Source organism: Eurosta solidaginis, chromosome 5, assembly GCF_040869045.1.
Source record: "Eurosta solidaginis isolate ZX-2024a chromosome 5, ASM4086904v1, whole genome shotgun sequence".
NCBI classification, from domain to species: Eukaryota; Metazoa; Arthropoda; class Insecta; order Diptera; family Tephritidae; genus Eurosta; species Eurosta solidaginis.
In genome coordinates this window covers 3,048,295-3,063,413 of record NC_090323.1, presented here as the reverse complement: position 1 = coordinate 3,063,413, position 15,119 = coordinate 3,048,295, and the positions used below count along the sequence as shown (strand labels likewise).

General features: G+C 39.2%; 1 protein-coding gene across 1 annotated transcript; it reads left to right on the top strand.

Moving 5' to 3' along the window:
* Positions 1-8,178: 8,178 nt before the first annotated feature.
* On the top strand, positions 8,179-10,881 carry LOC137233724 (zinc finger protein 778-like). The gene has a single exon (XM_067757031.1). It carries the CDS (start codon positions 8,453-8,455, stop codon positions 9,932-9,934), a length of 1,482 nt encoding a protein of 493 aa, XP_067613132.1. The 5' UTR covers positions 8,179-8,452; the 3' UTR covers positions 9,935-10,881.
* Positions 10,882-15,119: the final 4,238 nt, after the last annotated feature.

Here is a 15,119-nt window from a genome sequence, read left to right as displayed (position 1 = left end):
ATTGAATCCGCTCCACCCATTGCGGCGGAGGCAGGAGGGGTGTCCCGGGTGAATGAACGGGAGGCCTCAGCACCCCCAGCCAGTCCCACTAGCGCGTCCTCAGAGACCGCCTCTGCGTTGCGGCTGGGTGTGTTGGGACCAACCTGTGTGTGTAGGACATTGACCCTAGTGGCCCCAACCAGTCCCAGAGGCAGGTTCCTAAGACCCCCTTATGCGTTGCGGTTGGGAGCACTAGGGACAAGAATGAATGAGTTTGTTTTTTTTTTCTTTTTTTGTAGCCCGAGTGCCTTCGGGGAATGGGATGCCACCGTCCCATTGACTACCAAAATATTTTTTTTTTGGCCTTCTGTGGGGGCGATACCCACTAGCCTTTCGGAGTTTGGACGAGTTCTCCTTTATCGAAATGTCTACCCAAATATTTTTTTTTTGCCTTCTGTGGGGGCGATAACCACTAGCCTTTCGGAGTTTGGACGAGTTCTCCATATCAAATTGTCTACACCTTTTTTTGTTTTGCCTTTCTGCGGGGGCGATAACCACTAGAAATAATCTTTCGGAGTTTTGGCGAGTTCTCCATAACAAATGTCTAATTGCCGCAAAGCCCTTTAAAGTAGGAAACAGAAATAATTCCCAACTTGACTTAACCTTTTTTTTTGATGGACCTATGTTGCCCGGCTAGCTTCGTAGTAGGACTTTGAGAGTCTTATCTCAGGGGTGAGTTGTGCCCCACGTTGATTGGCATGGGAGGCCCCTGGCAGTGGCTTCCCACAGAGGATCCGGTTTCCTGTTCGTTTCATCGTCAGGTCTTCGAAGCGAAGCAGGTTTGTTACGGTCTGCTGTTATGGTCTACGGTTACGGTTGACTTGGGAGCGTGTTCGCGCGAACACACCTAGTGACTGGCGATGGGGCGAAAGTTGCGATACAAAAGTATCGAAAACAAAAAAAAAACAGACCGGCGATCACTAGCGAAAATTGCCATGAGTTTCCGGCATGACAAAGCAAGAAGTCTGAAAAATTGAGAAACCACAACGAGCGAAAATTGCCATGAGTTTCCGGCATTACAAAGCAAGAAGAAATCTGAAAAACTGAGAAACCACAACGAGCGAAAATTGCCATGAGTTTCCGGTTGTTGTGGTTTGCTGGAGCCTAATTTTTGGCGGCCCGGCGATTATACAAAGGATCGTGTAACATCTATTGGCACAACTTCAACAGCAAAGGCGTCAAGCACCTATACTGCTTCATTAACATTATTGCTACATCAACTGCACATCCCCACTTATATTCAACTAATCGCAAAACACCCTAGCCGGCTGTGCACGTGTTCAAGCGAGTATTGTTGAAGAACCAAAAGACTGCAACGAGGAATTGCAGGACGATTCCTTAACCCAACTACTAGAAGAACAAACAGGTAAATGCCCAGAAACTAGGTAAGAGTCGATAGCGCAAAGTACCGACAGAGTTCATTCCGACAAATCTAGTTTCTACTCGTCTATTTTGGGTGGTAATAAACTTTACAACGGGTGTGTTGTGTTGACACAAGCTCAACGTATAGAATATCCAGTTGAAGTAGGTCGGCGTTTCACGGTTGCACCTAGTGAGGAAAGTTCTAGTGATTCCGATTCGGATTCGGGCGGCACTAAACTAATTCTTGATGAGAAACCCTTGGTATCCGAAGATAAATTCCTTTCTCTACGTTTACGAAGTACACTACCACCTTCGGAAAAGCGTCCGACACCAATTCCGCCTCCAGGGCCAGCAGTAGGTTGCCGCTTAATACAACTAACGCCAAAATTACCAAGTCATCCAGATCGTGAAGGTCAGCACGAAGCTTTATCGCCGCCAGGTTCATTCGATTACCTCGAACCAGAGCGCAACAACCACCAACAGTACCAACACAGCGCGCCCAAGACCGCGCGCCATAACCGACGGCAGCGACACCTTCACCAGCATCAACAACATCACCGGTAACCACGCCGGCAGAGACCCATAGTACGTACTCAGACGGCCATGTAAGTACCAGCAAAGTATAACTTTAGATATAATTACCCTACAAACTTACCCACGCCCAGTCAAATATAACTATGAATATAACCTATGACTGTAAAATAGCTAGTCAAATGACGTGGAGTGACGAGAGCGTTTTTGCAGGGTAGTTAAGAAACTTCTAAGTGGTACTTAGAGGGTTCTATACAGTCCGGTTGAATTAATTAACAGGGGTCGATTTTTTTGTGTCAAATTGTATTATTGAATACTCGAAATTGTTGGCTATACAACAAGGAGCATACATCTCCTTTTCTTCATTTTAATGATAATTTTTCTTGCTTCAAAATGATTGAAGTTAGCTCTATGAGTTTTTAGTCATAAGAAAAGCGGTATGTAGCATTTGAAAAGTTTTAGCGTTCCATTTTTGGAGCTCAACCATAAATTTAAAGAAAATTTTTTTTTGCGACAGCAGCCATTCGTCGATTAGGCACGAATTGGCAAAAGGATTTCAATTTAATTTTTTTCTTATATCATACAAATGCAATATATATATATATATATATACATATGAATCCCTATTGCGGGCAAAATCTTTCGAACAACAAGACGAAAGTAATATACGTGCACGTAATACATATTGCTATCGCAATTTCATCTTTATTGCTTTTGTAACCAATTTTCTTAATACACATTACATATTATTATCATTATACTATGCACATTAGCATTATACCAATTTAATATTTTGTTACACTCAAAAATAAGTTCTACAATAACAACATAATAATTTTTGTAAGTGAAAAAAAAAAAAGTAAATAATAGGTGATTATTGTAACAATGTATTTTAAGGCCAAAATGAATAAGGGGCTAAACTATATAACACTAAAATAGTATGTGTATAGAACAAGTATGTATGGATGTAACTTATATACACTCGCAACCAACAACGCCAACACCAAACACAACCATCAACCCCTTATGATCGTAACCAAAACAGAACTTTATATATATTTTTGGTTAACAAAATATAAGCAAACTAATTTGAATACCTTTGTTGTTAGAAAGCATAGTTTATATTAGAAATTTAGCTGATAATCCAATGATTTTTCAAAGAAAAGGTTTAACAACAACATATTAATAATGAATTTTGAATAAATTTGTAATTTTAAATGGGAATGCTGACTTCCTTGTTTATTTAGAAGGCACTTTTTTAGGTGCGTCGGTGGCCACGGCTTTTGAGGGTGGGATATGCACCGGGCGTCGCAACAACACCCGCGGCGCCCCCAAGTTATATTCAGCCCTTTTTGTTTTTCTTATTTTAATTTTCAGCATTTTTTTTTTTTGCATTTCAGCGTTAGTAACCGGCCGTGTCCGGTTCGGTAATTTTTTTTGCGTTAGATTTATTTTTTTTTTTAATTTTAAATTTTGAATGTTTTAACGGTCTGTCCGTGACATCCGGTTCGGCCGGATGTTGTTTTATTTTGTATTAATAAGCGTTTTGAGTCGGTCTCTGCGCTTCTGTCAGGCTTTTTTGAATTTGACAGCTTTTAGTTTTGATAGGCATGATAGGAACTTTTTTTCTGTTTATGGCGCAGGAACAGTAAGGTTGGCAAGGACTCGCCCCAGCCGACAATGACTAGCCACTGTGCACCACCACATCATGCCGACCGCCTTCCTTACTGCTTCCACTGAAAATGCGATTCCATAACAGATGGCGCCCAACGTTTTGGCGTCCGAGGCACTGTCGCGATGACAGTTTCTGAGGGCGCCATAACAGATGGCGCCCAACGTGGCACCTGAGGCGCTGGTCTCAGTGGTCAGTTCGGGCAACGTGTGAAGTTGACCATTCCACCAGTCCGAGGTGGGCAGCCACAGAAGCAGCCTCCTGCGTTGCGGTGGAATGGTTGACGGATCAGGTTGTCCGGACTGGCCATTGGGGGCAGTAGTCGAAGGCGTCACGAGACTTCACGTCAGTTATCCGGATTTTTGTATTCACCCGGTGAGGCAGTTCTGAACGCACTTAGTTTTTTTGTAGATTTGGGTTTTTTTTTTCCGGAAGTTGTCCGTAGTCGGCGTTGGTAATATTTTGTCCGCTAACTGGGTTTTGCATTTTTTTGGTTAAAGTCTATGAGTTTTTAGTCATAAGAAAAGCGGTCTGTAGCATTTGAAAAGTTTTAGCGTTCCATTTTTGGAGCTCAACCATACATTCAAAGAAAATTTTTTTTGCGACAGCAGCCATTCGTCGATTAGGCACGAATTGGCAAAAGGATTTCAATTTAATTTTTTTCTTATATCATACAAATGCAATATATATATATATATATATATATATATACATATGAATCCCTATTGCGGGCAATATCTTTCGAACAACAAGACGAAAGTAATATACGTGCACGTAATACATATTGCTATCGCAATTTCATCTTTATTGCTTTTGTAACCACTTTTCTTAATACACATTACATATTATTATCATTATACTATGCGCATTAGCATTATACCAATTTGATATTTTGTTACACTCAAAAATAAGTTCTACAATAACAACATAATAATTTTTGTAAGTGAAAAAAAAAAAGCAAATAATAGGTGATTATTGTAACAATGTACTTTAAGGCCAAAATGAATAAGGGGCTAAACTATATAACACTAAAATAGTATGTGTATAGAACAAGTATGTAAAAATATCTAGTGTAAATCGACTGCATCCCTCAAGAGAGCTTTTTAGAGGTCTAAGGATTCTTCCAATAAGGGACCTTTATTATTTTAAAGTTTTAAAAATCTTTTTCATTAGGTGTGGTTATCTGCAGAGTATGAGGTCGGAAACTTATAACCTTAGGATAAACTTTCATCCTACAGTTATTGTTCCTCCTTCCAGAACCACACGCTCAACAAAGTTTTATACAATTGTATCCAGGAAACTCTTCAACATACTACCCTCCGAAATTCGGGCCATGAGGAATATTCTACAATTTACAAAATGTGTGAAATCCTTTCTTCTGAGTTTCTCACATAATGAAATCGAAGTTTTGCTACGACCTATTCAATAAGCAGCTTATTAACAGAGACTAAAAGCAAATAATAGTAGTAACTTTCTTTACTTTATTTTATATACCTACACCATTATTTTTTCTTTTACTTACTTTTAGCTTTTCCAATTGTAGGATCTTGTGATTAGGCTAAAAATCGTATGTAGGTTTTAAAAAATTATAACTTAATTTCTATATTTAGCAGTCACCCCACTGCACTAATGTTTCAATATTTTTGATAGATATGACATTTGTCACTATGTTAAGCTTAACATAAAAAATGTCTTACCTTTTTCTTATATCTACACGGTCTCATACACATATTATGCATTCGTTAATTTATACTTCATAATGTTAAACTTTTTTATTTTTATTTTGCTATTGTAACTTGCTTATTATAGATAGGTATAAGAAAAATGCTCAATAAAAAGGAAATGAAATGAATGTATATATGTAACTTATATACACTCGCAACCAACAACACCAACACCCAACACAACCACCAACCCCTTATGATCGAAACCAAAACAGAACATTATATATATTTTTGGTTAACAAAATATAAGCAAATTAATTTGAATACCTTTGTTGTTAGAGAGTATAGTTTATATTAGAAATTTAGCTGATAATCCAATGATTTTTCAAAGAAAAGGTTTAACAACAACATATTAATAATGAATTTTGAATAAATTTGTAATTTTAAATGGGAATGCTTACTTCCTTGTTTATTTAGAAGGCACTTAGGGTTACCAGGTAAGGGGCCACCGAAATTTTTGGTGCGTCGGTGGCCATAGATTTTGAGGGTGGGATATGCACCAGGCGTCGCAACAACACACGCGGCACCCCCAAGTTATATTCGGCCCTTTTTGTTTTTCTTATTTTAATTTTCAGCGTTTTTTTTTTTTGCATTTCAGCATTAGTAACCGGCCGTGTCCGGTTCTGTAATTTTTTTTGCGTTAGATTTATTTTCTTTTTGAATTTTAAATTTTGAATGTTTTAACGGTCTGTCCGTGACATCCGGTTCGGCCGGATGTTGTTTTATTTTGTATTGATAAGCGTTTTGAGTCGGTCTCTGCGCTTCTGTCAGGTTTTTTTGAATTTGACAGCTTTTAGTTTTGATAGGCATGATAGGAACTTTTTTTCTGTTTATGGCGCAGGAACAGTAAGGCTGGCAAGGAACCGCCCCAGCCGACAATGACTAGCCACTATGCACCACCACATCATGCCGACCGCCTTCCTTACTGCTTCCACCGAAAATGCGATTCCATAACAGCACGTTCGCTTAAGTAAAAATAATATCTCAAGATATCCAGATGGGTTGATAAATTAAGATCAGTTAAATCAGTAGACACACCAAAAACAGTAACATCATACTTGGGTATATGACTCATTGGGTTTTCGAATGGACTTAAAGCTGGAGACATTAGTGCTTTATCGGTAACCTTATAACAGCTGATTCGACCAACCTTATGGGAAACAATGCAATCGATTATTGGTGCCGCTAAGGTCGTAACCGTATCGTAGCCAACCAATTGGTTTTTCGTTTACCGTCGTAACGATAAATAGCTGATTACGTTAGGGATACGACTACAGCGATAAGACATACGGCACCAATCACTCCCGCTTAATGCATTCACAAAAACTGTTGCGTTATATATGGCCTACGAGACGAGGTAATAAAGCGGGAGTCATTGTGTCACAGTGATACCTTCATTTTTTAAATCGGTTGAATAAAAAACCCACGCATCTATGTTTACGAAATGCAAATGCATCACAGTGATGCCTTGGTTTTAAAAGGGTTGTAAAAACGCTAATTTCTAATAATTTTTTTTAATTTCTTTTCTATTACTATGTTAAATTCATTTTACATTTACATATGTTCTAACTAAATAAATTTTTAAAGAGAAAAATAAACTCCAAAAAGAAAAAACATAGGCGTTTCGCTGATTTTTTCATGTAAAGTGCAAAACCGGCAATTTTGAAATGTTTGTATGGTGAACCCCCAGGGGGGTTCCTGGGGGTGTGCCACTGGCATCGGTGGGTCGCGCCTCCAAAGTTAGTGGGGGTCGGTCATACATTTGGACTCGATTGGAGCTCTCTAAATGGGTCAAAATGCGATTTTTCAAAATTTGCCCCTACCCAAAAGTTCGACCCAAATTGGGGGACATGAGAATTCGTTTTAGAGGTATGGTTCCTTCGGCAAGGTTTCCTATTTTGATCCCTAGAATATGATTTTCACAGAGCAATGGGCGATTTTTTTGCCTCTCCACAAATGGGCCCATAGACACCGTCTATGTTTCACCCTCTGCATTAATTCTATGTATTCTGTGAGTGTCCACTATTTATCACAACTGATTCAGCTATATGATATACACCGAAATACAACAGAGGGTTGTGTCTCCGCTTTTCGGTAACCCTGTTGCTGTCTCCTAAGCATTATCTAAGCGAGGATAGGCGTTTTTTCACGCGGGAACGAAACTTAAAGCCCCGGACATAAGCACTTTTTCATATAGATGAGTTTAACACAAGCTTATGCATTATGAGTAGATTGCACGCATTTTTATGGAGAACGGTAGAATGAGCGACACTGTCGCCATCTGATATTGAAAAGTAGCCATCTCCCAAATTTTGTTACAACCAAGCATAAGAAGAAGAATGTGACATTTGTTTTGGTTAAGGGTGTTGACACATTTTGCAAGTGAAATTATTTTTCCCAATGGTTGGTAAATTTTCTAACATTTTTCGCAGGTAAAAACTGTAATATAATAAATGAATACGACACAAAATATGTTAGCAAGTACCTTTGTTGTAAGGGGATAATGTTTATACCAGTGCTTCGCGAAATTTTGTATGTGAATGGGCAAGGCGTAATAAACTTCAATTGCCACGTCTGAAGTTCCTTCATATTTACAAACGCAACATCTTGGTTGATTGTGGCGATGTTATTGGAATGCATAAGCTTGTGTTAAACGCATCTATATGAAAAATGTCATTGTGCCACCGCCTTTATAAGCGCGTAAAAAAAAACACGGCTACTATTGAACAAATGATTTAAGTAATCGAACAGCGATTGAACAGGTGGTCCAGGCTGTTTACTATTGTGAACGTTTTTATCAAATATTCACCACTTGCACGAATTCACAATAGTACTTACAATTTGATACTATCGAAAGGCTATCGATATTCCTTCCAGCTCTAAGATGTGCCGTGAAAAATGTCAAAGCAAAGTAATAATTTGTTCTTTGTTTTTATAAGTTTACCAGCATTTTTGGAGAATATGCAGAAACCATAGAAACATTTGTGTGCTGAATGAGTAAACATAAATAAATAGATTAAGTAAAAATGCTAAAAGCTTTTCAATTGAGAAAAACAGGTAAACCAACGCGTGCGATTTCACAAGTCTGATTTCTGAAACCCGAAACCAACAGAATAAGTACGCAATGGATGTGAGAGTTGTTGCATTCGATGAGGAACAAAAATCCGCTGTAGGGAGGGCGCTTATGGCAGTAGCTGATCAAGTTTTTGACCAGTCAAAAATAGAACCCGGCGCATATCAACAAAATGACGTTATCGAATTGCTAAGTGATTCTGACAACGACGCTTTCGAAGTTGAAGAAAATGACGATGAAGATGCTGATTGTGAAATGTTTGGCCAAATGTGTGATCCCATGGAGACAGTCAAATCAGAACCACAGGGTTATACTGAAGAAATAATAGCGTCTGCTATTGTTGAAACTGACATTCCCGGTGCCACGAATGTTAGCGTTGAAGCCATTGATAAATTACCCGAGCAACCTGTTATTCATAGTGACATAATTCTAGTATCTGCCAAAAAGTACAGATTAACACCAAATGCGCCAGTAACAGATACTTTGCAGGGAATTATTGATTTGGATGACGATGATGAAAACTATTGTGATTACATGCCAGTATATAATGACGACTCCAACGGATATAATGGGGATGTAGATGTAAAAGAGAAAAAGTTTGTAGATCTCCTAGATATTGGTTCAGGTGATGAGGACAATCAGCCTTCAACATCAAACTGTCAAAGGAACTATTACAATTTAGAGGCTTTCCTCATTTACTTATGTCCGCAATGTGGCGTTACCTGCGGTAATATTAAAAAATGGAATGCCCATACGGACATTGTGCACAATTTCCGTTCTATATCGGTACTGAATATGAAAACCGTCATTAATAGGGAAGGTCAACTCTGCTATTTGTGTAACACGTGTAACAAACGATTTAATACGGAACACTCGTATGGAGTTCTACTTAAACATCGCATAAAACATATGCCCATACCAGAATTCTTGCGTTGCCGTTTGTGTGATGTACGTTTTACGGGACGTCCTGAATATTTGAGACATTTTAGAAGAGCCCATAAGAAAATTGGATTGCAAAAACTTCGACGCGCCGAAACAATACGACGTCATGTAGAGCATAGCTGTCCCATTTGCAAAGAAATATTTGAAAATTATGATGAATGGGTAGAGCACTTGGATGACGAACATGATTATCAAGATAAAGTTCAAGAAAAAGTAACAGTGGTAAGAGATGGTGTATATGAATGCAAGACATGTGCTGTGACTTGTCGAAGTAGAAATATGAGATGGCACTTACTGCGTCATGAGGAACATAAACCTTTCAAGTGCAAGCTATGCAAACATTTTGAAGGAAATAATATAACTTTAATGGGAAAACATATACGCAAAGAGCATTTAAAACAGGAAACGGGACAAAAATTTCGTTGCAAATATTGTGAACAAACTTTTGCAACTTATCCACAAATAAACAAGCATACAATGGAAATGCATACTATTGAAAAATTGACATGTGATGTTTGCCGTAAAACGTTCAATTCCACCTCACGACTCTATGCGCATATGGTCAAAATGAACCACCAAAAGATCAAATAAGCAAATGTCAGAGAAAAATATATGGCGGCTCACATGGTATAGAGGAAGAGAGGCGGCTTAACTAACCGAAGGTCCCCGCCTAAAGCGACGGGACAACGATCATAAAAATTTAAACAAAGTAACAACAAAAACAGTCAACATCAAGTGTGGGTTAGGGGGCTTAGAATATACCTGCGGCGGGTACGCCTGTCGTAGCGCAACCCTCACCTATCGGTGGCAAATCCTGTTTCTTTAGCAGCTGAGGCTCAGGCGGGAGGGCGCTTTGGCTTAGAATTTTCATGTGGTCATACTAAATCGTTCCCGAAATTGTCGGGCTAGTACCTTAATGGTGCTTATTACAGAAACGTACCGGATCTGCATCCGGCAAAAGGCCATCAACATCGATAATACTCCCCGAAACCTTCGGGGAGTGTCCTTATCGCTACAACAACAACAACAACAGTCAATATCAAAATACTTTTCGACACCGAGTCGCTCTTCGTGGTATACTATCTCGGCTGCCGTTTCGAATTACCCGCTATGAGGGCTTAAATTATCTTCTGATGCATGATAGAAGAGCACTTTGTACGCACTCAAATTAGAAATAAGAGGATCGATGGCTCATTTTTGTAATATAAGCGTTTTTTATCGATACATTTAATTTCAATTTGCTTGAATCCATACTTTTTTTTATTAGCTATACATTCAATTTCATTACTCTATATATATGAGTATAAATATATGCATAGAAATATGTACCTAAATAAAAATAAAACATGTAAATACATTTTTGGTAAGATACAATAACATTTATAAGCATGTAGGTTTTTATATTCTATTAATATAAAACTACATCGTTACCAAATCATTTAAATGTCAACTTTTTTAATCAAGTAATGCCTTTTAGTATGTTTAAGAAATTAATTATTTTTGTCAAAATGAATAAATAGCCTACTATCATAGAATGATGATTCGTTGCTTCGTCTTTTTATGGTAATTCTTTTCAAAAAAAAAAAAAAAATGAAATTAGGTATTAGTTTGAAGAAAATTCGATAGACAACTAAGCCCGTTCTCGAATATGTAACGATAGAGGCCGACTCAAAATACACTGTTGGCCAAAAATGGGACCCAGCTCTGAGGTCGAAGAAAATTGTATATCACTAATCAAACCCTTATGGGACTCTACCTGAAATGAACTTGCAATAATTCCGTTGTGGATAGAACCACAATGAACAATTCTTTGATCATTCTCGATTGTATTACATGTGTAGTTTTTAAGCTATTGCATAGATTTTATCGCGGGCTTGGCGACTAAATAAAAAAAAAAAAAAACCGTAACGGATATTTGTCAAAAAAGGTTCGAAAAGGACGAAAAGGTTCGAAAAAGGTTCGGTGTTAGCAACAGGCCAAATACATAAAATTGGATCTCTATCATAAAGTTAAAGTTAAATTTAAAGTGAAAGTTAAAGTTAAGGTTAAAGTTAAAGTCAAAGTTAAAGTTAAAGTGAATGTTAAAGTTAAAGTGAAAGTTAAGGTTAAAGTTAAAGTGAATGTTAAAGTTAAAATGAAAGTTAAAGTTAAAAATAAAGTTAAAGTGAAAGTTAACTATTAGCTTCTCGTTTATTCAATAAAAGTAAAAAATTTGGGTAATAGTCTAGTTGAGGGTTCGACTGCTAATACGCTACCAAAAATATCGAGAGAGGTGTCAAACGACGCGTCTTGACATCAGTATTAATAATCCGAAGGCGGAAAATAAAACCTTTAACGCATTCAAAAGATATTAACGAAAAACCGAAAAAAGACCCGCGGGTACCTCCGAAACCTAGGGTCGGATCCATAGTATTTTTGCGCAGAACACCTTTCTGTGGCTACCGCCATTGTGATGCACAATTTTTTTTGTGGGTACGAATACAACAACAACAACCACAACCACATGGAAATCGCCAACTTCAACTGCAAATATCTCCAGACAGAGATAAAACTTTTCTTTTCCGCCTTCGGATTATTGTTCTCGAGAATAATACGCGTCTTTTGACACCTCACTCGATACTTTTGGTAGCGTATTAGCAGTCGACCCCTCAACTAGACTTTTACCGCTTTAATATTTGATACGTATTTAATTAATACAATTTTCATTTAAATGTTTTACAGATTTAATTTAAGATGTCTAGAAAACTTTTAACACGTGATGACATTATTGCCGAGCTCGAAAAATCAGGATTCATTTGTTGATAATGACTTTGAGCCAGACTCTGAAAGTTCTGATTCAGAATCTGATGACGAAGATTTCGATGATAGTGATGAAGACATATCAATGGACTTGAATGAAGATCCTGACGAAGAAGTTCCTCTTACAAAATTGATAAATAGTCGAACATGGGGGCCTGTTGGAGGAGATCGGTTGACGTTTGTTGAGTCTCCGATGTGTACAGGCGTGAATCCTGATGTTGTTGATATGATGCGACCATCGACATCTAGAGATCCCTAAAGACACACATTGTGAACAGTGTGAAGAAGCAATGTGTTTAGTGTGTTTTCAAAGCCACAGATAAATCATCATTAAATTTATTTTTTTTTTCTGAGTAGTTTTGGAATAGTTATATTCATCTGTTTTTTTATATAATATAAATCTTAATTTTTAAGTCCTAAAATGAATTTTTTAAATAGTTATATTGAATTGGACTTGTTTTCGTCGAGAAAGTTATTTTGTAATGCTCTACAATCAACGTAAAATATATTTATCTAAAATACTAGCAGACCCGGCAGACGTTGTTCTGCACTAAAATTGGCCTATCTGCAGTTATTTTAATAAGCTTTTTCCGTCTAACTCTGCCCTACCCCTCTACACTTTTTCCTAATCTTTTTATTAACTCCACCCTACGTCTTTTTCGCTTCATCTCCGTCTTCGTCTCCTTCTATCTCTTTCTCAGTCTCCTCTATTTTCTCTTCTCTCAAGTTTTTATCCTTCTTCTTCATTTCTTATTGCCAGTCCCAGAGGGTGGTACGTATTTTGTTCCAGTCTCATTCCGAGTCTCAGTCCCAGTCCCACTCCGAGTCTCAGTCCCTGTCCTAGTCATAATCCCAGTCCCAGTCCGTCTCTGGTATACTTCCCGGAAAAAAGCATCGTAAATACTAATATAGGCACATTTATATACGCAATTTCTGGCAAATCGAATAGGACGTATGTAAATAGGTATGTGGGTATTATTAATTCTTGTCTTTATTTCGGCTTCGCATGCATATTTATCAGTTTTGCTAGGTTTATGCGACTAAATCGATTATCACAATGAACTTTAGAGCTCTCAGCAAAAGCTTTCATTTGATATCCATAATACACACACATTTAGGGGTATCCGGGTCCATGTTTTCTCGAGGTCGTAGTCACTCAGCGGTGTAAAACTTACTCTGTATTATAGCACACATCAACAGGGACGAAACAAATTAAATGGGGTCACACTGAAATGACAGTCCTTGGTCGGGAAAAATCCCGAGTCGCTCCGGTACATAGAACCGACTGCCTTGGGAAGCGGATGCAAATCAGGCGGTCAGGCGATGCAAATCTAGAAATCATCAACATCTACATCCCTCCTGTCACCTGTTGCCCCAGTGGATACCGCCCTAATATCGAGGCCTTACTCACTGGCAACAATCGCATTATCTTAGGCGATTTCAATGCCCATCACGACCTACGGCATTCAAACTTGCGGGCGGACAGTAGGGGTGAGATGTTGGCGGATCAAATAGACGAAACGACGTTCTGCACAATAAACGGAGACGCCCCCAGACGTATGGTAGGAAGCTGTCATAGCTCGCCAGATATTTCAATCGTGAGCGCAGAACTCGTAAACTGCGTCAACTGGCAGCCGATGGTAACATTGGCATCCGACCACCTGCCCATACTTATTTCGTTCGAGCGTACCGCCGACTTCATCGTCACCGAAAAACGCACTTTCATTAACTTCAAAAAAGGAAAGTGGGAAGAATATAAATCTGCAACAGACAGCAGCTTTGCTGCCCTCCCTATCCCGACTGATGCCCGCCAAGGGGAGCGTGCCTTCCGTAAAGTCATTGAATCCGCCTCGGCACATTTCATTCCCGCCGGGAGAATTCCCGAAATCCGGCCCACTTCCCGGCGGAGGCCGCGAGCTTAGCGAGGGAACGCGACCTTATAAGACAGCTTGATCCAGGCGACCCCCAAATAAGGGATATAAACAAACGCATCAGATTGCTTGTGGACGAACACAAGCGGGCGAAATGGGAAGAGCACCTAAGAGGTTGTAACCTCTCTACCGGTGTAGGTAAACTTTGGTCCACCGTAAAGTCCCTATCGAATCCGACTAAGCACAAAGACAAAGTTTCCATCGCCTTTGGCGATAAGGTGCTGTCGGATGCGAAAAAATGCGCGAGCGCTTTCTGCCGACAATATATAATGCATCCTACGGTCGACAAAGATAGACGGAGAGCCAATAGACACGCACATAAACACAAACTCAGCGCGTCACCAATTACCATCACCGCTAGAGAGGTTGAGGACGCCATTGGTCGCGCTAAACCATCCAAAGCAGTGGGCCCAGACGGCATAGCCATGCCGATGCTTAAAAACCTAGGGAAAGAGGGTTTCATGTCTTCAACCTGTCTCTTTCCACCTTTGTCATACCCGAAAAATGGAAAATGGCCAAGGTGGTCCCGCTACTAAAGCCTGGGAAACCAGCTAACGTAGGTGAGTCATATCGTCCGATATCTCTCCTATCGTCAGTGGCAAAGACGCTTGAAGCCATTTTGCTCCTTTATTTCCAAGCACATTTGCAGCTAGCCCCTCATCAGCATGGCTTCAGAAAACTCCATAGCACTACCTCCGCGCTAAATGTCATTAGCACCCAGATAAATTGCGGTTTGAATCAATAACCCCACCATAGAACAGTACTCGTAGCGTTAGACCTATCAAAAGCTTTTGATACGGTCAACCATGCCTCGTTACTGCAAGACCTGGAAGGGTCTACCCTTCCCCCATGTCTTAAAAGGTGGACCGCAAATTATCTGGGTGGTCGGCAGGCATCGGTGCAATTCAGAAACGAAACATCAAAACAAAGGAGAATTAAACAAGGGGTGCCACAGGGTGGTGTCCTATCCCCGCTTTTGTTTAATTTCTACATATCTAAGCTACTTTCACCACCGGAAGGAGTCACAATCGTTTCCTACGCCGATG